The 26632-nt window shown below is 37.8% G+C and overlaps 1 protein-coding gene and 1 long non-coding RNA gene across 3 annotated transcripts in view; one reads left to right on the top strand and one right to left on the bottom strand.

Annotated features, from left to right (window-relative positions):
• Positions 1-8799: 8799 nt before the first annotated feature.
• Positions 8800-18283, bottom strand: Enpp5 (ectonucleotide pyrophosphatase/phosphodiesterase family member 5). Of its 2 annotated transcripts, none has more exons than XM_047558866.1 (4): positions 18163-18283; positions 14893-15756; positions 13501-13677; positions 8800-11406 (listed from the first exon to the last, which is right to left on the bottom strand). In XM_047558866.1, the coding sequence occupies exons 2-4, from the start codon at positions 15719-15721 to the stop codon at positions 10979-10981; spliced, it is 1434 nt and encodes a 477-aa protein (XP_047414822.1). In that variant the 5' UTR covers positions 15722-15756; positions 18163-18283; the 3' UTR covers positions 8800-10978. The 2 variants fall into 2 exon arrangements, with proteins under 2 accessions (XP_047414822.1, XP_047414821.1); XM_047558865.1 differs by having other exon boundaries at positions 8801-11406; positions 18024-18217.
• LOC124988989 (uncharacterized) overlaps positions 17630-26632 on the top strand; it is a 135223-nt gene continuing 126220 nt past the window's right edge. The window contains exon 1 of the long non-coding RNA XR_007109533.1: positions 17630-17868. This is a non-coding gene — a long non-coding RNA (uncharacterized LOC124988989). The remainder of the gene's footprint in view (positions 17869-26632) is intronic.

The raw sequence follows: 26632 nt of genomic DNA, 5'->3' as shown, positions 1-26632 counted from the left end.
GGGAGAGTGTGGCAGATGAAACAGCTCACATCATGATCAGAAAGCAGAGAGAGTCTCCACCTGACAGATACAAATATATACCCAAAGCCACACCACAATTCCCACCTCCTCCAGCCACACCTTACCACTTCAGTTACCATTCAGTTACCACTCAGTTAATCCCTATCAGGGGTTAAATCACTGTTTAAGACTCTTACAACCCAATCATTTCTTCTATGAACTTACTTGCATTGTCTCGCACATGAGCTTTTGGGGGACACCTCACATCCAAACCATAACAATTATTGATTTTTCTAAGTTGATTTTTGTTTTCTTATTACTTTGCTCTATTTATTTATCAACTGTAGAAATCTTGTGGAGTTTTTGGTTCTTCTAGATATAGGATTATATCATCAGCAAATGGATAATTTGGCTCCTTATTTTCCTTTCCTTTCCTAATTGCTTTGGCTGACATTTCAAGTAAGATATTGAATGAAAGAGGTGAGAGTGGAATACTAGTCTTGTCCTAATTTTGGAGGAAACACTTTCATTTTTTTCTCCATTAAATATGATGTTGCTTTTGGGTTTGTCATGTATAAACTTTGTGATGTTGAGGTAAGTTCATTCTATTCCTTTTTTTCCCAGTGTTTTTAATATAAATGGGTACTGAATTTTGTTGAAGGCATTTTTTGCATCTATTTAGATGACTGTGTAATTTTATCCTTAACTATTTTTATGCTATGAATTACGTTTATTGATTTGCATATGTTGAACCAACCTTGCATCCCTGGAATAATAAAATCAGCTTGATCTAAATAGGATCCTTAATAACCTAGTATTTATCACAGAAATTAATTTAGTAAAAACATTTCCACAAAGGAAATCCAAAGGCCAGATGGTTTTATTGATTAGTTTTGTTGCATATTTGAAAAAATGATCAATTTTATACAAACTCATCAAAAATGGAGGAAGGAATAAATTGTTTTTTTTTTTAATTCAAGTAAGTCCAGTATAACACTAGTTCCAAAAATTTGACAAAGATATTCGAAGACAATAACCAACCACTATTCTATGAACAAAAGTCCCTAACAAAAAATTATTGTTTTGACACCAATGGTATTTCAAAAGGATAATTAATGCACATAGAGTCTGTTATAGGAATATAATATTAGCTTGATTACTGAAAAATCAATGCAGTCCTCTGTATTAGTAGAAAAAAGGGAAAATGTAGAAAAGCATTTGGCAAAACTCAGCACCATTTATTATTTAAACAAACAAAATGACCAAACCTGGAATAAAAAGGAACTTCCTCAAGCTGGTAAATGGCAAGCACAAAAACAAAACTACAATTAATGTCATACCAACTGGTGAAACACTTCATGTTTTCCTCCTAAGAGCAGGAACATGACGATATCTATTATATATCTTACTTTTAACTTTTGCACTGAAGGTCCTAATAAATGCAATAAGGCAAGAATGAGATTATCTGAGACTGAATGCCATTTCAGTTTAGTTGCTGCCTAACCTTACGCAAGTTACTTAAATTTTCTGTGCATTACTTTTCTATTTAATGGAGTAAAAGCAGTAGTAACTCATGTGGTTTTTGTGAGTATCAAAGAGTTATTACATTTAAAGCCTTTAGAAGAGTGGTTAAGAAATTACAAGTTTCCAATAAATGTTAGCACTTTTCATTATGCTTTTTATATGTAGCAATCAGGGAACTTTTGCTTCCAATAATGGCAGAATAAGGGTTCAGACCAGTGCTTCTACTAAAAATAACTAGGAGACCTGAGTCAAATATTTTCAGTCCTCTTTTTAAATTGAAAAACAATTGAGATGATTGTAGATATATGTGAGGCTGTAAGAAATAAGAATAAACCCCATCCCTGGTAAACTTTGATCATTTTTACATTTTAAAAATTATAGTTTACTATCACAAGCAGATATTGGCATTGATATAATTCACCAATATTATTTATATTTCCTCAACTTGTACTTGTTTGCATATATTTCTATTAAATTGGGTGCATTTTTATTACCTGCATGGGTATCCGTATGATTATGTGTGGATTATTCATAGATAGTGTGTATCCATCACAATCAAGACTCTTGTTATGGACTAATATTAGTTCTATCATTGAAAATCAATGGTGTATCCTTAAAATTCTTATCTTGAAAACCTACCCCTACCCTTCAGATCCTTGAGAGGTTTAGGTGAGATTGTGAGATGGGCCCCCAAAATTGGATCAGTGTCCTTATAAGCAAAGAGAGGCTGACTGTTTCTATCTTTCTCTACCTCTTTTTATTTGACATAGGATACAGGGGAAAGGTGGCTATGTTCAGGCCAGGAAGAGAGCACTCACCAGGAACCAAATCTTCTGGCACCTCCCATCCTCCAGAATTGTGAGAAATAAATGTCTAAATCACTAAGCATATGGTACTTTCAATGACAGCTGGAGCTGACAATTATTAAATATTTCCCATACCACAAGAATCCTTTGCGCTGCTCTTGTGTAACCACTCACCATTTCTAAAATGTTCTTATTTCCAAATACCATATAAATGAAATTTTACATTATGTAACTTTTTGGCATTGATTTTTCCACTCAGCATAATTCCCTGGATATTCATCCAAGTTGTTATGTATATCAATAAGCTGTTCTTTTTTATTGCTGACTAATTTTCCATGGAATGTTTGTAGCATAGTTTGTTCAACTAAGTGAAGGGTATCTGATTCCAGTGTTTGGTAGTTACACATAAAACCATTATGAACATTTGTGTACAGGTTTTTCCTGAGCGTAAGCATTTATTTTTCTGAAATGATCCCAAGAATGCAAATGCTGGAATGCACATTTAGTTTTATAGGAAACTGCTGAGCTGTTTCCCAGCATGACTGTACCATTTTATATTCCCTGAAACAACATATGATTGACACAGTGTCTGTGTATTCTCATCATCATTTAATGTTATCACCTTTTTATTTTAGCTATTTGGTTTGTAGTGATATTTCATTTTGATTTTAATTACATTTCACAATTGCTAAAGATGTTGCACATATTTTCATGAATTTATATGACATCTGTGCTTCTTTGGTGAAAAGCCTATTTAGTCTTTTTCTTTTTGAATTGTATTGTTTGCACTTTTGAGTTTTGAGAATTAATTTCAGTAAGGGTCAACTTGTCAATTTTTTATCTTATGGATGGTGCTTTTGTTGCTTCACTCTAGTTTCTGAACCTTGTGTCCTATTTTTTCCTAAAAGTTGTTATTTTTAATTTAAGTCTATGATCCATTTTGAGATATATTTTATATAAAAATCAGTTGAGAATATGTACGTGGGTTTATTTGTGGTTCTCTTCTGTTCCTTTAATTCATGTGTCTGTCCCTTTGCCAATACCACACTGTCTTGATTATTGCATCTCTAAACTAGGACTTAATATGCAGTAAAATGGTTCTTAAATATATTCTTTTTCAAGTTGATTTTAGCTATTACAGGACCTATGGCTTTCCATATAAATCTCAGAATAACCTTGTCTATGTCTGTAAAAATCCTTGCTGAAAGTCTGAGGCATAGGAATTGAAGTAAATCTGTAGATCAATTTGGGGAGACTTGATGTATTCACCATGTTGAGTCTTCCAATCTGAGAATGTAGTATGTCTCTTTACTTTTCACAGTCTTCTTTGATTTCTTTCATCAGTATTTGTCAATTTTCAAGGTACAGGTTCTATATGGTTTTTTTTTGTAGTTGCTTTTAATAAAGATTTATTCTTTTTCATTTTTGCGTGTTTTGTTTATACCTGTTTCATTTTCTTTGGAAATGATGTTGCACATATTTTAATGAATTTATATGACATCTGTACTTCTTTGGTGAAAAGCCTATTTAGTCTTTTTCTTTTTGAATTGTATGGTTTGCACTTTTGAGTTTTGAGTAACTGTACATGGTATTACATTTTAAATTGCACTATCCACACATTTATTGATAGTATATAGAGATATGACTGATATTGGATGTGTTTATATCTCATAAATTCAATGAACTTATTAGTTCTAAGAGTTTTTGTTGTTTTTCATATTCTTTGGGATTTGCTACAAACATGATCATGTTACCTAAAAAAGAGTTTTCTTTCTTCCTTTCAAATAGGTATGTCCTTCATTTCTTTTCCTTATCTTTTTGCAATAGCTAGAACTTCAAGCTGTGTTCAGTGACTAGTGATGAAATAAAACATCCTTCTCTGTTCCCAGTCTTAGGAGGAAAGCATTCAGTCTTTCACTGTTCAGTAAGAGACTAGTTGTAGGGCATTTAAAAAGTTGTTTTTTATCCAGTAGATGTAGTATCCTTCTCTTCCTAACTTGCTGAGTTTTTTTTCTTACTCTACTCATCTTTCTATTTATTTGCGTTTTTTTTTGGTAAAATTAGTATCTTGTAGATTTACATAAGGATGAGATTCACTGTAATATATTCATATAAGTACATGGGAAAGTTATAGTGCAATGAATCTGACATTGATTTTTAATGTTGAACCAGTCTTGCCATCTGATATGAATCCCACCTGGCCATGTTGTATAAATATATTTTTTTTCATTGGGGTTTGCTAATATTTTTGAGGATTTTTGTGTCTAACTCAATGAGATGTATTAGCCTGCAATTGTGATTTGCTTATTTTTCCTTTTAATTCTTTTGGTATTTTCTTCATTTATTTTGAGGTTCTGCTGTTTAGGGTTTATGACGTTTAGATTGTTGTCTTTCAGTAGGCTGAATTTCATTATAAATGGTCATATATGACATTATCTAAGTATTATATAATTTTATAATGATAAGAGGAAATTATTTTTTATCATTGTCATATCTTTCTTTATAGTAAATTTTTGGGATCTGAGTTCTATGTTATCAGATACTAACAGTGCCATTCTTGCTTTTTAAAGACTTTGTATAGTGTATCTAATTCCATCCTTTTGCTTTCGACCTACCTGTGTCTCAAATATGAAGTGAGTTTCTTGTAAGTAACAGTGTTGCATCTTTTTTTCTCTATTCTTCTAATTTCTGCCACTTTACGTTATGATTTCTAGGTGTTCCCCTGCTTCTCTTTTCTCTATATGTCTCCTTTTTCCTTCCTGTGGGTTATGTTAACATTTTTCAGTTTCATATTGATTTATTTGTGGTATTTTGAGTATGTCACTGTATTACCAAGTGTTCTGTGACTGTAACAAAATAACAGGTAAATAACTTATGAAGATAAAAGGTTTATTTTGGCTCTGTTTAGGAGATTCCTGTTCACAAATAGTTGAGCAAGAAGTGAGACAGGACATGACGGCTGTGTAGTGGAGCAAAGCCACTGACCTCATGGTCAGGAAGCAGAGAGAAGAGGGGAGTGCCATATCATAATCCTCCTTCCAGGGCATGTTCCCCAGTGATCAAAAAACCTCCCACTAGGCCCCACCTCTTAATGACTTCACCGCCTCCCAATAGCATCACCCTGGGGACCAAACCTTTAACACCTGGGCCTTTGGGGGCATTCAGTATGCAGACATAGCAGTCTGTACACAGTTTTTGTGGTAGTGGTTCTGAGTATTACAACACACACTAGTATTCTACTCTTTTTGAGTGGTATGCCCTTTACTAAACTTGTACACTTTGAAATGTTGTCGTGAGTGCCAAATGACATAATTGTTGCAATCACCAAATAGGATTTACAACACTCTGAGGAAAAGAGTCTATTTTATATATGTCTGTTCTTCCCATTTTCCCTTCTTTCTTCCTTATATTCCAAGATTAAAAACAAAACAAAACAAAATCATTTTTGAAGAACTTCCTTTAGTTTACTTTTAAAGACAGTGACTTCTTTGAGTTTCCCTTCTTCTGAAAATGATTTTATTGAGTTAATGTTGTCACTGCCTTCCCGCCTCCTTGGTTTTGGATAAGAAATTTCCTGTCCACTATAGAAATGCATTGTGTCTCTCTGGCTGCTTTCAGGATTTTTTTCCTTGTCTTTTCACAAGTTTACCTATAGTGTATGTAGTTGTGTATCTCTGGGTATATTCACTCAGCTTCTTGATTCTGTAGATGTGTGTCTTTGTTAAGTGTGTGATGATGTCAGCTGTTGTTTTGTCAAGTAGTCATTCAGCCCCATTCTTTCTCTTCTCCTTCTGGAACTCTAATGACACAAATATCGTGTTTTCTTCTTGTTCTGCAGGTCTTTCAGGTTTATTAAAGGTATATGAATACTATTATTCTAAACTCAAGTTCACGAAATCTGTCCTCCACCAATACCACTCTGTTACTGAGCCCATCCAGTGAGGTGTTTTGTCATATTTTTCAGTGGTATAATTTCCATTATTAAAAATGACTTCTCTTTACTGTTACCTTTTCATTTTATCATTTTTATTTCTTTGAGGGGTGGTCCTAGAGATTGAACCCAGGGACACTCTACTACTCAGCTCCACTCCAGCCCTTTTCATTTTTTATTTTGAAGCAAAAATAAAAATGCCTCAAACTTGCAGTCCTCCTGCCTCAGCCTCCTGAGTTGCTGAGATTACAGTTGTGTGTCACTGTGCTCGGCTGCTTATCTATTAATTTATTATTTACTTATTTATTTACTTTTGGTACTGGAGATTAAACCCCGGGGGTCTTAACCACTGAACCACATCCCCAGCCCTTTTTACCTTTATATATTTTATTTAGAGGCAGGGCCTTGCCAAGTTGCTGAGGCTGGCCTTGAACTTGCAATCCTCCTGAGCCACTGGGATTATAGGCAGGCACCATTGCATTTAGCTTACTTTTTTATTTTAAAGAGAATTTGCTATTGACTATTGATGTATTTTTGTGACAGCTATTTAAATCCTCTCATCTCAACATCTGGTTAATCTTGGTGTTGGCATCTGTTGTCTTTTCTCATTCTAGTTGTGATTTTCTTGGTTCTTGGTATAACAGGTGAATTTTCAATTATATTGTGGTATGATAGGAGATAGTGGTATCCTTTAAATTATTTTATTTAGGGTTAGCATGCAGGTCTTGGCCTACTTTTGTGGGCTGTGGTTCGGACAGCAGCTTAATTTTCCAGCCTTTGTGGTGTCACATTGCTATGCTTGGATTATATGGTACTACTGAGATTCCTGCTGGCTTTTGCTGATCTTGCCTTAGAAAACAGAAGCGTTTCCCATAGGCAAGCTGCCAAGTATCTCTTGGTGGGAAGTAGTGTAGTGGAATTCTCTTATTCCTCCCTGTCCCATACCCAACATGTTTTTGGGCACAGGAGAGTGTCAGGCAGTGAGGAGAAAGTGGCTTCCTAGGCCCAGATGCTTGCTGTAACTGGGGCCCATTTTTAGGTGTCAGTTGCTCAGTCCAGCGTCTCTGGGTAGGGAAAAGTTCACGGAGACAAAACGGTTCCTCAGAACTGTCTACCCTCTGGGCCTCTCTCATGGGTTCCATTTGCCACCTGTAGATCTCCCATGGAAGACAGTGGCAATTTGGTGGTGGGGAGGAGAATGCTTCTCTTAGTTGCTTATTTTTGACAGGGCCCTAATCAATACCCATTATTGGTTACATTGATTCCCCTGACTGGTGAGATTGGCTTACCTGATGTAGCCAGACATCAGGTAAGGAATTATTCTATCCAGGCAAGGAATAAGCCTACTTGGGCTGTCATCGTGCTTGGTGGGGGATTGGGAATACAGGCCTTCTGTGACCTTCTGTTGGGTGGAGAATATGTTGGAGCCCTGCCACTGTGCTGGGCCTTCAACTCTAGAGTCCCTAACCAACTTGTCATCTTCTCACCACCTTTCAGTCTCTTGTACTGTTTCCAGGGCATATGGCTGTGTTTAAAATGAAGGTGCAAGGAAAAGTGGGCCTGTTCTCTTGTTCTGACCAGAAGTTAAAACATTTTTTAAATGTCTTAAAACATCAAATTGCCCACAAGGCAATGAGAAATTATGAGTGAGGTTCAGAGAAGACTGAAATCCTGAGAAGAGAGTCCAGCACTCAGGACTATTTTCGTCTTGTAGCTTTGGCCTATCTGGAAGGAAGCTACATATCTCACAGAGCTGAGGGTCGAAAATGATAGTACAGAGACTGCCAAGGGCAGAAGCCTTGGTAAAGCACCTCCTGCTTGGGTTGGGATCTCCAATAGCTGTGATGAACCAGAAGTAAAATAGCCTCTACTGTAGTTTGACTGAGTTAAGGGAATCTGGAAACCTGGTCCTGCTTCCAGCCCTGGCACTAGTGTCAGCTAATCACTTCACAGCTTTGCAGGGGCCCTTGTTAAATCAAGTGGTTGAATGTTCCCCCAGATCCTTCCTAGCGCTATTGTCTGTCCTTCTTAACTAATGAGTAACTGGAAAAATCTGACAATTAGAAGAGCTCCTTTCATTAGACTTTCCTAGAAAGAATAAATAGTCTCTTGTAAGAAACTGAGAGTAACAATAGGATGCTGGCTTTATGCTAAAGCATCAGAAAGCATTTTGAGGAGCAATTTAAACTTAGGTGACAGGTGGCAGAGGAAGAAATACATTAAATAGGAAAAATCTTTATCAATAAATTGTGCAAAATGGCTAAAGGGGGATGATGTTGAGCAGGAATGTGGAAAAGGGGGAACTTCATTATGACTTAAAAATGTTCCATTTATGGGCTGGACATAGCTCAGTTGGTAGAGTACTTGCCTTGCAAGCACAAGGCCCTGGGTTCAAATCCCCAGCACCAAAAAAAAAAAAAAAAAAAGTCCTATTTACATTTAGAAGGCTTAGCCAAGTCTAAATTTTATTGTCATGTGCTAATTTGTGTTTGCTGCACATAAAGTTTAATCATGAAGACATGCAGATAAAACAATTAAAAAAGAAGCTATCAAAGGGCAAGGAGTGGTAAGACATTTCCAGAAATTTTAAAAATTTTTCTTCAAGTAAACTCTTCTGATATTTTACAGGAAAATAGGGTGTCTACGAATAAACCATTCAATAATCTTCACATCACAATTTTAATGCTCTCATTATTGTTACAGAATGTACTTTTTTCTAAGGTGATAACATATTCTAAAATAAATTTAACAATTTAAATGCACAGACAGCATTTGAATAATGCTTTAAAATGGTCCAACTTCATCTTCAAGTCACTATACTGATCCCTCAAAGGTGCAGGTAAGTTCATAGTTACAGTGCAAGCCAAATGAGTGCTCACACATTCTGGGAAGTCCAAGCCAGAGTCCAGATTTCTAGAGTTTGTTCTCTAATTAACTTCTCATTTTTTTTTTTTTAATATTGGCCTTGTCCTGTTATTCCATTTCTATCCTACTTAAGTGGCTTTTAATGGAAAAAGAATCAGGTGCTAACATTATTTATTGGCATTATCACTTGAAAATAATTCATTCATCTAATTTTAGGAAATACTGAAATTCAGTCATTTTTAACTATGTCACTCTTTTTCTTCATATTGTTTGTCCTTTCTTTTTGAAAGTTATATCATGTTATCTATTTATTAGTCAACTGGTGTATAAACATGGAGAAGTCACAGTATTATCTGTAGGTCATATGTCTATTTTGTTTTTTTCCCCTTTTTTTTTTTAAAGAAAGCTTATGTTTTCATAGTGTCTTCATTCCTTTAAGAAGCTATATGCAGTGTTGTGCCTATCCCCAACTTGATTACTTAGTGATCTAAAACACAGCTTTGGGTTGTTGGAATGAGAGGGGCTGAGATGACCAGGCAGATGATTAATATTGAGAAGTAGAATCTATTTGTGAATGTGGATTCATCTTTGATTTCAGGCACTTGGCAGGTGGGTATTCAAATATTTTTTGAAACTGGGCTAAATAAATCTCAGCTCCTCTGTGTTTCAATGTTACCACTAAGAGTTATTTCACTAGTTTGTGCCATTAGGTACCCTTTGCCACTCTGCTGGATACAGTGGAACAGCTCAGATGTGGTCCTGATTTTTTGCCAGGTTCCACACAGCTCTCTTTGATCCAGGATCCAGTGGCCTATATTTTATCTAATATGATTTGCATTCTTTTGCAACTCTGGATCTTCAAAGGATCAAACCTAAAAGACGTCTGTACTATTATTATGTGCTACTAGAGCACACACACACACACACACACACACACTGTTTTGTTTTATTTGATTTTTAATGTGATTAATAGTGATTTAGTTTTCATAGAAGCAAATAATTACAGACAAGAGAAAGCACTGCAGAGATGGTACCTGATCTCTGCTCTTCAGGCCACTGTTGGATTATATAGAAAAGAAACATATGTTCATGGTGTCTTCGTTATTATAAAGTCAGTACTGTGACTAATCAGAAACTAGCAATAATTTATGACAAAAACAATTATGTTTAGAATGCATGTATTTGAATCTGTTTGGAAGAAAAAAAATGAATGAAAAACCTATGTCCTTTGGAAAGAAACATAACAAGAAATGCCCACAGACGCAACCTGCTGTTGGGAATGCATCTCTCCAAAATTCAAGGTACGAAGTTTGTCACATTTAACTTTCAAATGTTCACTTTCTTCTTGTTATCCCAATTTAAGGAGATATATTTATAGATTTATACATTATTCAGAAATTTCAATTTGAACATGAAATACATGTATTCTGTGATATGGGTGAAAAAGTTGTTTTCAATCAAGTTATAAGACATAATTGTCTGTAAAGTGCATTTCAAAGAAAAGTACCCACTAGGAGAGTAATTTAAAGTGCAATGTACAAGGTACTTTAAATAGTGCAAAGTTGCTAAATATATACATTATATGTGCCAAGTCCAAATAAAGCCAGATCTCATCTACCCCTAAGCTAGAGAAAACAATGGAGTAATACTCTCACATCTTTACTCCTTTGTAGGTGTTAAGTATTTTGGTTTGTGTGTGTACATGTGTCTGTGTCACTGTGCCTAAATATGTATTAACTGCTTGATGGCCTCTGCAGATGTCTGAAACTGGTTTCCTAGAATTTGAAACTTTTAAACATTGACATAATTATGCAATCTCCACTTCGATATGCAATTCCATTTCAAAGAAGCATTAAGCTTGTAATAATGGTTGAGCAAATTCAGCCTGCATGTCTTGTAAGGCAGGTACTTGACTATGTATTAAATGTTTAATGAAAATTACAAAAAATACAATCACTATCATGCTGCCAAGAGAGACCCCTATGAAATAAGGGTATGACTCCTCTTGCTCATATTCTCCTAGTTTATCATTACCAAAGAGGAGTGTGGTACTCTGTGTATAAGGAATTGCGTTTGGAGATGCTGAATTGAGCAGATCCTGGACATTCCTGAATGATCCATTGTGTGGCATAGCGGTGATATTGAGGAGATGGCACAGCAGTGGGTACAGATCTGTGGAGTTCATGGCTTCTTTTGTGAAATTCTTTCTGAAGGCAGGACCGTGGGCTAAAAATATTGGATGCATTTCTGCTAATGCATTATCATAACCATGGTTGCCTACTGTAAAGAGAAAATGCATGAATAAGTTAGCCAACCAGATGGCATTAAAATGGAAATAACTGTTGTATGGTCAAGTTCTGAACTTAAATGCATTTATCTAATTTGACTTTAAAAATAAAATAATCTTTTACAGTCTCTGCTGTTGTCAACCCCACAATTCACTTCAGGAAATGAAAGGTCAAATGATCACAAATCTTTTTCACAGGCCAGTGCTACCACCTTAAGCAGCAGAGGAGGAAGGACATAGGCAAAGCCAAGCCAAACCAAGTCAGGGAGACATGAATTAATTTCTTTCTTTCTTTCTTTTTTTTTTTTTTTTTTTGTGGCTGGCAAACTAATATTCAGCAAATATTTATTGGGTGCCTACTATATCCAATTATTGTTCTAACAGTAGGTGTTATTAGACTTAATTATGAAAATAACAAATATAATTATCAATAAAAGGGAAAAACAATACTAAAGAAAAACAAAAGATGTCACAAAAATCAAACTTTTAGTTAGAGCTACAATTCACTACTAAAAAACAGGTCAGGACTTATAAGTAGAGTGGAAAAAATCTTGAATATGGTGGTTTGGACCAGGATCCAACTTAGCATTGAATGCTTTAGTGTGTTACAAATAAAGTAAAAACCGTAGGGTCTTCCAACATTTGTATCCAGTGACAGAAAACTAAAAAGATGAAAACTGTGTAATAAAAGCTGCATTTTAAAGTCATAAAGGCCTAGCATAATATCAGGGTACAAGACAAATTATATTATTTGCAGTTGATCAAATGGTTGCTGTGTTTGTTTCTTTGAGAAATTGGGATCTAGACTCTGTTATAAAGATAATTCTCTCATATCACACTTACTTGAAAACCAGATTTAAAATTAAATCATTATGATATTTCTCTTCATTAGAGTGTTTTGTAGTGGCAGCACCTATCATAAATGCTTGATTCAGTTCACAATGTTTTATATATATATATTTGAAATGGGGGTCTTGCTTTGTTGCCTGGCTAGCCTTGAACTTGCAATCCTCCTATCTTAGCCTCCTGAGTATCTGGGATTACAGGTATGCACCACTGTGCCCAGGTAGTAGGCAATATTTAATAATAGATGACTAAGGACAGTGGTTCTCAAACTTTTAGATGAGACATGTTAGACTCTACCCTCATGGTTTCTAATTCAGTAGATCTGGATTGGGCCCAACAGTGTGCATTTCTGACATGTTCTCAGGTTGTTCAGATACTGCAGGGCCAGGGAACACAATTTGAGAACCACTACTTTTGGACTTTAGGGCTTAATTGTCTTGTGGTACTCTGGCTGACAAGGATTACAGTAGCCAATATTTATTTGTTGAATAAATTAACATAATAGAAATAGTATTGAGGTTTTGTATCAAAAATAAAGGTGACCAATCTACTGTGTATGTAGTTCACAACACCAAAATTTTTAGAGTGCTCTGAAATTTATGTTAACTGTAAAATACATATCTCAAAGATAGCAGTTTAACATAAACACTACCTGCACAATACATGAAAAGAACACAAAAAGGTGGAAATTATTCTCATGGCAAGGAAACTATTTTTAAAAACCTTCTTGAAACAGTTTCCCTGATATCATTAAATATCGGGGTACAGTTCATTATCTGTATATACAGACTTTTAGGAACCAGAAACCAGATACCTGTATACATCTGCTATTGTGAGTCACAAATACACTACAAATGGCATTGTCATGCAACTGCTTTTCTTTCAGTCAAATAACATGAGAGTATAAGAACCCAAGTCTACCTAAAGTTTTGTACAGTTTTTTTCTTTCTTTTTTCTTTTCTTTTGGGGGGGGGGCAGTGCAGGGGATGAAACCCAAGGCCTCATGCATGCTAGGCAAACATTCTACCACTGAGCTATACCCAGAGTTCTGTACATTTCTTATGTGTATATCAAGGACCAATATCTAAAAATCATATCTAGATAAATACTGATACAATGTGGTTCCTTCAGCATTTAGGTAACAGAGTAAAAATATCAGCAAGTAAACTGCTGTATTATCCACAGCCTCCACGTTAGCAAAAAACGATGCAGAATGGGAAGAAATACTATAACATACTCACACAGAAAGTCATCTGACTTATTCTGTAAAATATACCACCCTTCGTCAGCCACTGCTATGATTGGTTGAATTCGATTGTTGTATTTGTAGTGCCATCTTTCTGGAATCTCCTCTTTTTTGTAAACAGTAAGATTCGGATGAGCATGAGCCAGCGTTTCATAGACTTCATTAAATTTACCTAAAGAAAAAGGAGGAAGGGCATTCAGAACAAGGTTGTCATCACCATGAACATCATGAAATATAGCCAGACGTCGAACCACACCCCCTAGGAGAAAAGAATACTGAGAGGGAAAGAGAAATAATTACTCTTTTGTCATCAGTCACCTTATAGAATAGAGAGGACTTTTCATAGAAACAGAAATCTCTAAAGACTTAACTATGTATATACACATGCATGCACATATATGTATTTATTAGTGACATTAAGGAAAATGTCCAGGGTGCTGCAGAAGTACTCCCAGGACTGCAAATGAACTGCACCTGGGCACTGACTTTAAGCCTTGTTCTTCAAATGCATTTCTTGGGGCTTTGTCCCCATCTCCCACACCCCAACAAGAGAACACCAATCCAGTTGTATAAGGGAAATCGGAGGGGTTAAACACCAACTAAACCTCAAGAAAATGCTTGTTATTTGTTGGAAAATGTGTGTGTAGGCATACATGCATACTTCAACATTCACTGTTCCATGATTCATTTAATTCCCCTGTGAAACAAAATTCACACTTGTGAGATATTGCACATTTTCAAAATCTGTTCTCAGCCTTGATACCTAACACCAACCCTATAAGGTGAAAAATATATCAGCAGAGTGGGTCAAATCATGCTCTGTCAATTATTATGTGAGCTCAGGATGTTTAGTCTTTAGCTATCTTAAAATGGAGCTAGTGGTGAGGTGAAAGGTTTGGTAGGAGGATTCCAGTCAAGATTTATAAAAAGTTCAAGGTCTCATTATTACTTTCCCTACTTATGTATAATGAAAATAAATCTTAGAATAACAAAAGCTCTTTCTCCTTATTCCACTCCTTCCCTGTTAAGCAAGTCCTAGTTAAAGGTTTATAGAAGGCTTTAGGGCTTCCATGAAATCACTATAATTGTATTCAAATTGTTTATGTATCTTTCTCAGTTCGAGAAGTGAGGTATAGCTTTTATCACTTTCTGTTGATTCCAAAATGGTTAAAAACCTGCTATAAATATATAGAGAGCATAAACCTCAATATTCTAGGAAAAAGGAAAAAATCTCTAAGACATTTCATCTTTTTAGCTTTAAGGATTAAATTCCAGAATACTATTAAGACACAGGCAAGTATAAGACACAGAAATGGAGAACACATGTTCACTTACACACTGGGCAAATGCAGATCTAGCCTCAGGTCAGCATTCAGGTTAGACTTACCTTCTTTTGGCAAGATGGCAGCTACAGGAGATTGGTCAACCAGGGTATAGTGGTCTTTATCCAGATATTGGTCAAGTTCTATCACCCTTTCCTCAGAACACTGGCTCATTCCATGATCACTTGTGATGATTAGGTTCACAACATTCCACAACTTTGCCTTTTTAAGCATTTGTATGAGATATCCTAACTTGTGGTCAATATCTGAAATGACAGGCCCCATGAGTGGACTGTCAGGTCCTAAATGGTGGCCCATGTCATCCGGGTCTTCCCAATAGAGAAGACCAAGATTTATGGGCTCTTTTGATGTAAACCATTCAATAATTTTGGCAACTCTATCTTCAAATGAAATGGACTCATTGTAAGGCATGTAGTGAGTAGGAAAGCTCTTATGGATCTTTACATCTGCTCCAGGCCACATGGCTGCACCACTGGCATGTCCTGCCCTCTGGTTTGTGATCCATATTGGCGTTGCTTCTTCCCAAAACTTGGAATCATAGATATTCATGTGATCCAAGGAGAAAGATTTGTTCAGAATAGGATCAAACATGTCATTTGCAACAATCCCATGATTCTCTGCAAAGAGGCCAGTGACCAAAGTATAATGGTTAGGGTAGGTCTTTGTAATAAAAATATTAGTAACTTGCTTCACATGAACACCATATTTCATAATATAATGAAAATGGGGTGTTGGAACTTTAAATAAGTAATCCCAACGGAATCCATCAAATGAAACCAGTAAGACCTTTTGCTGGTCTGGTTGGAGAGAAAATGTAGTGGAAAGAGTTAGTGCAGCGAGTGCAAAAGATGCCGAGAGAAGCTTTGAAGTCATTTTCAAAATACTTGATCAGTTCAGTGTAAGACAATCTGTAAAATAAACATAAAAAATTAATGGCAGCAATTTTGTTTTGTATGCTTTACTCTAACCCAAGAGTGATAGTGCTTAGTCATTCCAATTACATCATAGCTTACAGCCTGAAAGAATTATGTTATAGAATTCCATCTTAAACAAGAGACCTGGGTCTACATATTTAAGAAAGCTAAGAGGTTTAATTGCATTTTACAACACTTTTACTTTACAACAATTTCCCCAAAGGAAATTTAAATTAACTCCCAGTAGCATTTTTCAATGAGATATAATTTACATACAACTTTTCAGAAACATTTTCAGGTTTATCCAAATTTCTGACCAGAAATTTTGACACAGTCAAATACCTGAGAATATATTCATAATGGCTAGTACAACTAGGAACTTAGCAACAAGGACATATATTAATAAATCCAATAATGGTGCTATTTAAATGCATGCACGTGAGTGCACACTCCCCCCTCCCCCGCCCTCCACACACATACTTTTCAAAGTCAACCCTTAGGTTGGCTAAGAAATCTCTTGAATTTGGCTTTTGACAACTTCCTAATTTGAGCATGGTGAAGACTTTCTGAAACCTCAAAAACAAATCCTGGGATGCCTTAATATATACAGAGGAAAATAAAACCTGCTGGGCATGCTTGCTTTGCTTTCAGAAGTACAAACTGGTTCATCATAGTAAGAGGTATCACTCGAGAGGAAAGTACATGAACTTCATTTCTTGGAATGAAATAAAATTTATGACTTTCAAGTATATTTGTCAAATGTACTATGTATTCATTTAATAATACAGCCTTTGGTACTGAACAATTAGATTCTAAACCATGTACAAATAGAAATGTAATTTTGAAATTTGATGTTGACCTTCCTAATGTTACAATTAATCAACAGCTAATCTTATCAGTGATATGTACAGAAAAAGCATTACATTTCTTTGGAACAAGACTGGGGTTTTTAATTTGCATATATTTTTTAAAAACAATAACCTTTTAATTCTATTTAGAAAAAACTAATAAGATACAGTATGGATAAACAATTTCATGTGTATATTTTGTTGGTTCTTATCAAGTCAAACAAGGATCTTGTTCTCCCAGTCTTTTGTTCATCTTGCAGGAAGGAATTTATAAGCCCACCAAAACATGATTTAACCATAGGTTGACTAAGAAATCTCTTGAATTCAGCTTTTGACATCTTCCTAATTTGAGCATGGTGAAGACATTCTGAAATCTCAAAAATATATCCTGTCTTGACAATATATTATAGAGAGGTAAATAAAACCCGCTTGGCATGTTTGCTTTGCTTTCAGAAGTACAAACTGTAAATAATGTGTATTAGCTCAGGGCAATAATTCTGCTTCATTTTAAAAACTGGTTTTACTGTAATTAGACATTACATAAACTGAAATTGTTTTACATATTAGTCTCAAGGCAATAGCTCAATAATTAAAAATATTTTTTAAGTTTTCCGTTTCTGAAAGAAATCTAAAATTAGGAAAGTGCATACTGAAAAATGCAAATATATTCACTAACATATCTCGCTGAGGATCACGGTTCCTCCCTCTCCCTTCTTCACCAATTTTGTCCCCTACCTTCCTAACACAAAGAAGGTTAGTATCAACCAAATAAAGGCTAAACAAAGAGTCAACTACGTGGAACACCTGGCTTTAATCTATTTTAGCAAATTCAATAATTGCGGTAAATAAAGAGATAACTGCTCTCCTGGGGCAAACAGTAAGCAAACATTAAATGGTAAGAAGAACCAACATTATCACATCGATGACATAAAGCAAAAACGGAGATGGGGGTGGGGATGAAAGAAACCACAGATTTCTTTCTTTCCTAAGGCACGAATGCTGCACGAAGCCCTGGAATCTCTAGATGTGGGTCCAGTTTTCCCCCGGCTGCTTTCCGGTTCCTCCTCCCCTTCAATCCTTCCCCCGCAAACAACCTTGGAAACCCGGAGGGAAGGGGCACCAATCAAAGGGCAGAAGAGGGAGGTGAAGGAGGAGTAGGGACATAGAGCACAGGTAGACGTCAAGGGGACGGGGGTGCATCGCCTCATGCACTCCACCTGGATTCCATCCTAACCGCCGAGAAGGGTCTCAGTGTAAGGTACGTCCCCTGTTCCCAGACCTCAGGCCCACGGAGGGAGCGAATGCTCCCTGTGGGCTCTCTGGGTGTGCGCTGACAAGGCGGGGTGATAGCTGTGGGGCCCACAGAACCATGCGGGCTCCGGGGAGGCAGGCCGCCCACCCCCGGACTCTTACCCTCACAGCGATCCGGTCTGTCCGCATCGGTTTGGGGCAATGGGAGCGAGGGCCTGGAGGAGGCTCCCTCTGGTAGACCAAGTCACAGTCCGGAGGTGGCGGGAGCGAGAGGGAGCCCCCCGAAACCGCAGCGGCTCACCTGCACGCAACCTCCGCGCAAAGCACCTGACCCGCGCCGCCGCCCGCCCTGCTTCTTGACTCCCATTGGCTGCTGCGGGATTGTCACCTCTGCGGGGTGGCAGAACACAAGCCAGGCTCCTAGGAGTAGCTGCGCCGCCTGTCAATCAGTGGGAGCGGGGGCGGGCGCTGCTTGGGTTTGGAGGGTGGAGAAGGAGGGGACCCGCCGGAGCAAAGAGCCTGCAAGGACCCAACTGGTAGGCCCAACCCTGTGGGGAGGCTAAAACGCCCGTCGCTCGGCGCTCCCTCTGGGCCTGTCCCTGATCACACACAAAACCTTTTCGCACTGTGCCTGTTCTAGTCAACCAGTATGTCAGTGATGCTGAGAGACCATAAAGCGCTACCGCTGCAGTTGGTGTACTCAAACGCTGTTTTTCTACTTTTGTTCTCTGATCTCTTATCTCAAGCCCCGCCCCCTCCTCTTTATCACATATCCGACATTGCATTTTTCTTTAATTCCTTTTCTTCATTAGTTGACGTCAGGGTGTCTACCTCAAAGGATTTACTAGCCATCGCTGCAGCCCACTGTTTGCTGCCCAGGTTTTTGCATTGTAGACCTCTGGGGGCTCAGTGGAGATAGATCTAACAGGAGCACCTGAAAACCCTCCAATTAAACCAAACCCGGAGAGAGACCAAACAAACTGCTCGATGGTTGCATCTAGGCTGCAGACTCTGCTTATAGCTTTGTTTCCAGATATGCATTAAAACTGCAAATTTCAGGCCTGATTTCTCTTTAACAGGTCTTAGGTGTTTGGGGTTTGTTAGTGGCCCTTTTTCTTTTATTACCCCTTTCTTTCCTTCTTTCCTTTTATTTGTTGTTACTTTTCTGGGATTGAACCCAGGGTCCCTCTACCATTGAGCTATATCCCCAGCCCTTTTTATTTTTTGAGGCAGGGTCTTGCTAAATTGCACAGATTGGCCTCAATCTTGTGACCCTTCTGCCTCAGTTTCTGGAGTAGCCAGGCATGGAAGCCCATGCATGCCTGTAATCCCAGCAATTTGGGAGGTTGAGGCAGGAGGATCACAAGTTAGAGGTCAGCCTGGGCAACTTAGCAAGACCCTGTCTCAAAATAAAAAATCAGAAGGACTGGGGATGTAGTTCAGTGTTAGAGTGCCTCTGGATTCAATCCCCAGTGCCAGAAAGGAGAAACTATAACAACAAAATAACACAGGGGCCCTGTTTCTTCTTTCCTGAATATCAGTGAATTTTTCAGTTTTTTTTTTTTTTTTTTTTTTTTTTTTTTTTTTGGTAATCAATGATATTTTTAGAGCTGAGGGGAGGTACATAATTTGCTAATTTGACCCCAGCTGTATTTACCATGAATTATAGCAGTGACATCGAACTACTCTGAAAGGATTTGTCCATCTATCCAATTCCCAGTCCCTATTAGACAGAATTCTAATGCATCTGTAATGGTCAGTAGTATCTGCTTGATTGTCACCATCTAATCTAATTAGCTGATAAAGGCGGGAGCATACCAGCAACAGTGGCTTTGGCTCCTGTCTGGAGCTCATACGCCCTGTCTGGTGTGCTGGAACTGTAAAGAGCCCAGACACTGCTGCTGATATTTATTACGTGAAGTGAACATTTTAATAGCCTTTTCTTTCTTAGCTTCTAATAGAGGGGCATTCCCAACTCTAGCCAGAGCCACCTGCAAATTGGGTCATACCATCCCAAAGGGCATTTGCGCACTCTGCCGTGGCCTTTTATTTGTTTTTGAGTTTATGGTTTTCAACATGTGGGATGGGGATTAAAGTCAGGCTGGTTTTGTGTTTAACCAGACCCAAAGACAATGAAGTTGTACAGGTTGTTCTGAGTCCCCAAAGCCCTGTCCTTTGAAATTGCTCATACTTGGAACGAAGTGGTCCAATCTTATAAGCCTTGTCTCCCTCAAGGAGACCAATTCTGTGTTCTCTCAAAACATTCAAAGAACAACTTACGCTTTTCAGAGAGCAGGATAGTGAAGACAGGTCTTTTATGTGGGTCACTGAATATTGTAGAACTGTCAGCTGACAATGTACCCTGCTCTACAAACATATATGGGAGTCATGATTGTATTCACCAGCTACCCCTGTGAAACAGGCATGGCCACAGCTGTTAACCACAGTTCACGACACAGAAAATCACTCATAGGGGGCTCAGCCAGTGTCAGAGTTACCTTCTAGATCTCCATATAACAACATCTGATGATAAATTAGTAGGCTTGAAAAATAACTCATGTTGCTAATGAGCAGGGGAATCTGGTTTAAATAGTAGAGAAGAACAATTATTAAGTGTCCATTGATGATGAAATCCTGATTACACTTCTGTACTTTGCCTGTTGTCTCTATTTCTGCCTAGCTGCAATTATTGCTTGGCAGGTTATGGCAGAATAAGCCACGGCCGGTCACTATGATTATTCCTTTATTCTATACTAGTGAATTACTAGACTCATAATTGAGATAGTGATATGTTTCTAAATAGAGAAGTAACAGCAGAATCAACCCCTCCCCCAGGTTTGGGGGCAGGGGCAGGGTCGGGGAGGCCTTTTGCCTCTTGAAGACCCTAAAGGATTCTAATAGGGGTTTAGAAGCTGAATTTTCTTCTTCAGGGGCTGGAAGAGCTTTGTGCTAAAACTGTAATAAAATTTTTTCCTTATAAAATTGTCAAGGCTGGCTCTACCATGGAGATTTCGTTTTTACAACTAGGCTCTATTATAGGGAACACAAATTATTTTGTAATTTAAAAATAATAATTTAAAAATTTATTTAAGGTTGGACTAAATAACTAAAAGAAAGTCTATCTGTTAATCCTTTATAGAATATTCTGCAAAATGTGGGTCTCACATATTCAATAGCCATTGGGACCAATTGGGACTCTGGGCCTGAACTGATCTTAATTTATGGTAAACAGTGGGTCTTCAGTTGTTTGGACTCAGCAGAAGTTTAATACAATGAGTAAAAAGTTGAATTATAGAATATTTAAAGACTTGGCCCAAGAATTCTTATGCACAGTAGTAATTTAGGCTTCTAAAGATATACTTGTCCTACTAGAACGAATTTCATGCAATTATCACTCTTTTATCCTCGGAAAGCTTTATGTAAGTCAAATATAACTATAGATTTCTTTGTGTCACTGTATTCTATTGCCACATCTATTTTCCACCATTCCAGCATATGACACGGTTCTGTTGGAACAGAGGATGCTGCAGGGCTATCACCCTCCTGGAAGTCATAGATGTGGCATACTCCTATGTGTGATTGCTTTTCTTGGAATACTGTTAATAATCACAAGTTTCTTTGAGAAAACAGCATATAATCCCCAGAGAAATTTTACTGTATTGAAACACAAAATAAAACGTAATGGGTCTCTGTTATGTGAAATTGGAAGAGATATGCCCCCTAATATAAGTAATGGTATATTCATGGATAAGCTAAGACAAGTAGCTTTATCAGCACCACAAATAACAACTCCAGCTGTTCCTCATGTGACTCCAGTTATACAAATACAAAAACCCATGGTCCCCACAATACAGGGACCTCCAAATGTTTCATATAGAATAAAAGGAAAATTATGGTATCATCCTTGAGGCATGGATGCGAATAAAAACACCTGGCCACCCCCTACTGATCCTCCTCTCCCTTTTACAGGTGTATATAATGATGAAGGACAGTGGATAGTTAGAAAAAACCGTAAATGGGTTAATGCTCAAATGCTTGGGTTTATGGAAAGGCTAAGACATTCTGGTTGGTGCTTAAAGACAAAAGAGCAAAAAAGAGCTCTCATTAGACAGATCAATAGTTGTTCAGAAAGTGCTATAGATTAACCACAGATATGATTTCTACCTTCTTCTGTCTAACAACTTAAAGGTCAAAATATAATTTTAGTCTGCTATTAACCAGAGAATAATTGGCATAAGGAACTAGTATTGTCTAAAGACTGATTTCTTTTGTTAATAATTATAGAATGTACTCATAAGCAAAAGTATTGTTAAATATAGCTAACTATGAATGAAAACCACAAGCATGTTTTTTGAGCTAAGTGTTATAGTATATTAAAGCTCAAAGATTTTGAATAAACCAAATTTAGCCTCAGAATACTTGGTGTCTCTGTCTGCTGCTTCTCCACTGTGCCGAAGCCTCCTGTCCCCCTAGGACCCCCCCACTGCTACTAGGGCTGGACCCCGGCATTCTATAACTTATATGCATAGCTTATTAGTTTTTTAGGACTATCATAACAAATTACCACAACTGAGTGACTTGTGAACAGAAATGGTTTCTTTCACAGTTTTGGAGGCTAAAAATCTAATGTCTCTAGGGCATGTTCCCTGCAGGAGCTCTAAAGAAGTTTCCTTCCTTGCCTCTTCCAGCTGCTGCAGGTTTCTGGTGTTGCTTGACTTGCTGAAGCACATTACTGGTCTTTCCCTCATCACACAGTGTTCTCCTCTGTGTGTGCCTCTGTCATATGGACTTTTTATAAGACAGCAGTCATTAAAAGTAAGGCCCACTTGAATCTAGTATGACTTCATTGAAACTTAGTTTCATAGGCAAAGAGCATTGTTCCAAGTAAGATCACATTCTGAGGTTCTAGGTGAATGTGACTTAAAAAAATTATTTAACCCAGTACAGCAGAAAGTTTAATTTTATGACCCAGCCTAGATCAAAAGTTCATGAATTATTAAAAGGGCTCAAATCAAGAATACCAACAACATCTAGAGCTGATTAGGATTCAAAGCAACAGGAACTATCTTATTGGGAATGATACAGCCACTATGGAAAAAGAGTTTGGAAGTGACATATAAAGTTAAATGTGCACTTACCCTACAGCTCAGGAATCACACTCCTAGGTGCTTATCTAAGAGAAAGGAAGATGGATGTCCACTGAAAAACTTATAAGCAATTGTTATGGCAGCTTTATTCATGATCACCAAAAGTTAGAAACAACGCAAATGTCTGTCAATGGGTAAAGTGATAAACAAGTCATGGTATAGCCACGAAGGGAATACTGTTCAGCAATGGGAAGGGATGAAGCTGATACATGCCACATGCATGAATCTCAAAAGCATTTTGCTGAGTGAAAGAAGCAAATAATTACATCCTCCATGATTCTATTTTTATGACATTCTAGAAAAGGCAAAATGATGGAAGGAGAAATCAGATTAGTGATTGCCAGGAACTAGGGTGTAGGGGAGGGGACTGGCTACAGAGGGGCACAGGGAACTTCATGGATTGAATTTTCTTTGCAGTGGTAGTTAGATAATTAAGTTTCTCATTCATTAAACTATACATTCCAATGTCTTATTGTATGGAAATGATTCCTCAATAAATAACAGCAACATGAAACAATTTTTCCTTTGTTGTCACCCTCCCAGTCCTCCAGAGTTTATGTATTAGGCTGGTGGTGTTTGACTCACAAGCCATTTTTCTGTGGGTATGAGAGCATATTAGTCCAGTCAGCAGGACACAGGAACATGCCTGTGCAGGAATTCCTTTAAACCCCTGCTCTGCTGGTTTTCGGGTTTTTTCACCTCGTGAAGTAAAGTCTGGAAACTACACAACAAAAACCCAATTGTTTTCTAGACTAGAACTGAATGTCATTTGTTGAACAACGAAGTCAGTCTGGAATGTGCTTTATACAAGCAGAAGGGACAGTTGCTTATTAGCATGTGGTTTGAGGCCTGTTCTATAAGACATATTCTCAGAAAGATCCAAATCCAAAACTACACATGTATCTGTGATACAGGGGGTAAAACCATTAACTCCAGACCACATTCTCAGTTCTTTGTAAAGCACATCCTATCCCTTAGATGCTTAGGAATAGTTTAGCCCCCTTTTATTTTGAAAGTATTAGTTCATAATGGGTCTTATTATTCAGCAAATTAACTCTCAGAGTGGGGGACATACAAATATTTTCCTCTCAAATTAAAAAAAGAAATCATTTTTCCATTCTAACCATTTGCATTTAAAATGTAAATGTAAACATCCTTGGCAACTCCTTTGTAGCTTAAGGGCACACTGATTTCTTCGATAAGTGTTTAGGTCTATGAATAGGCAAAGTCAGCAGTATGGGATCTGTCTTTCTGACTTTCTTGGCATGGAAAAGGCAGGGGAAGTCATGGGAAGTTCTTTCACCCCATTCCTGGATAGCTTTGATTTCATAACTGGAAATTAATCTCTTTGCTTTGAGACTTTTTTACCCCAGGGGCGATGCCCTATCCACCTCTGTTAGCCATTTACATACACAAGTGTGTCACTAAGTCTAGCTGATTCACTCCCGCTGGCATAATTTACTGGGGAGAAAATTCCCGAGAGGAATGCAGATGGGCGTTGTTCTTTGAAGGTGCGTAGAGGGAGCACTTTCAGAGGAAGGTGAAACAGAAAAAGGAAACAAGTGAGCAACCCAGAGCTGGCATCCCTCCTATTCTGCTCCAGGCAAGTTCTGTTCTGTAACCATCATTAAGCACAGACCACTTCAGGGAGATTTGGAGCAACAGAGGACACTTGGCTTACGGAGACAATAAGGTGTGTCCTTTATAAAATTTGGAATAGCTTTTGGTTTAGAAATTCATATAAAATATAAAATTCCTGAGAGCTTTACCATTCTTCAGGTTGCTTTCCTTCTGGATGGTCTTGAAAACTTGGATGAGAACTTGGATTTGGTCCTGGGGAAAGTGAGGGTCAGTGGAAAACTTTCAGGGGGATGCAAGTCATGACTGGAGCCATGAAGATAATTTTTGAAGGACCAGTGGTGCTAGCTGGCATGGCATTCTAGCCCCTTGATGTTGACGACTTTGATTATTTAATTGACATTGAAATTAACTTTGCCTCTTTGAATAACTCATTTGCAGGGACTGCCAGTCCTCCTGTAATAGCCCAGGATGACCCATTCTTATGACCTCCCTCGACTGAAAAAGGTGAAAGGACTTTGACCTTTCATTTAGTGAACACTGAGAAACAATATGCATTTATTTTCTTGTTAACCAGAAAGGCGACACATTCCTAGGCCATGAGTGTGTCCCATGTGGCACATGTTGTCGGATTATGCATTTTCAATGCCATTTGAAGGTAGGAATATGAACTTGTCATTAAATTGCAACCTGTTGAGTAAGAAGAAATAGGTATATGTCAGTAGGAATGGGTGTAGATTTTTCTCATCATTTAGGGAGGTGACCTAATTGTCATATGCCAGAAGTTTGCTTGTAATTTTTATTAATCACAAAGTCATAGAAAAAGGAATGGTATGCAAGACCAAGAAAAAACTTGGAGGGACATTTAAAAACTTGACAGAATGGGTACTATAACCTCATTGAAGAAAAACAAAAGAACAAGTCAACTCCACCAGGCAGCTCTGGGAGTAGGAGGAATACTGTCATGTACAACTAATTAGAACAAATAAAATTTTAAAAATTAAAGAAAAAAGAAGAGAGAGGTGGCACAGGGACAACTGTAAAGCTCTAATGGTCTGCATCGGAAGTGAAGTGGGGGTGAGATGGGATAAATACCAATAGTACTAGAGTTATTATAACATTGCTAATTATTCAGTGGCAACTAGATATCAGGCACTGTGCCACCCAGCACCCATACCTTGTATCCCTTAGTCCCTACCACAGCCCTGTGGAACACCAATGGATCTTTCCCTATGCCAGCTCAGAAAAGAAAATCTCAGAGAAATTGAGTAACTCACTAAAGATCAATCAATTAGTAAATGACAGAACCAGAATGCTAATTCTTTTCAGTAAGACCCTCGAATGAATACAGGAGACATTCTGAGAAGACTTGATCTTCAGATTGGCATGGCCCTAACTCCATAGGAATCGATGGACTGACTAGGACTCTAAGGACTTCCTGTTGCAGCTGGGGATTCTGGATTTCCTCCTAGGCCTGGAGATCCTCAGTGTGAGCCTGAAGGGTAGAGAGCACATAGAGAAGTGCCTAAGCCCAGTCCTGGCGGATCCATAAAAGGAAGATTTGGTATTTTTGCAATTCAAAAAATAATTCCTTTCCCTTAGTAGGTGCCATGGGGTTGGGGAGCTCTCTTCCTATTTTCCTTCAACAGCCAGCACATAGAAATGGCATGCAATTTTCTGTCTTAGGGTGATGCCCTACAAGCTCCTTTTTCCCGGTAGCTGTCAAATGCTCTTTCCTTTAAGGGATTTCACCTTTAAAATGAACGCATTGAGAAAACAGCCTTAAAGTAGAATAGTGGTGTTACAAGAACAGTCTTGGGAGGAGTCACCTCCCACAGCCTTCAGCCCTGAAGTCAAATCTCTGTATAACAAGAGCAGAGCTTTGAGCACCACATTGTCTATTTTGATGGAAGTGGCCCAAGGTGGAAAAAGGACAGTGGGGAATGACTTGGGTAATTTGTTAGGGTCCTTAAAGGACCACAATTAGGAGAGAAGTGAGAAGGGGAGAGTGAGAGATATGTGGGACCTAGAGACGTGGGCACTCAG

Source organism: Sciurus carolinensis, chromosome 7 (assembly GCF_902686445.1).
Source record: "Sciurus carolinensis chromosome 7, mSciCar1.2, whole genome shotgun sequence".
Classification (NCBI taxonomy): domain Eukaryota; kingdom Metazoa; phylum Chordata; class Mammalia; order Rodentia; family Sciuridae; genus Sciurus; species Sciurus carolinensis.
This window is presented reverse-complemented; position numbering and strand designations above follow the sequence as displayed.

Excerpts from the sequence above, each read along its gene's own strand:
- Enpp5 (XM_047558866.1), bottom strand. The coding sequence starts at position 15,721 with ATGACTTCAAAGCTTCTCTCGGCATCTTTTGCACTCGCTGCACTAACT. Across the intron at positions 13,678-14,892 it reads TGCCATCTTGCCAAAAGAAG|GTAAATTTAATGAAGTCTAT; the intron begins GTAAGTCTAACC and ends CTTTTTCTTTAG. Across the intron at positions 11,407-13,500 it reads TAAGTCAGATGACTTTCTGT|TAGGCAACCATGGTTATGAT; the intron begins GTGAGTATGTTA and ends TTCTCTTTACAG.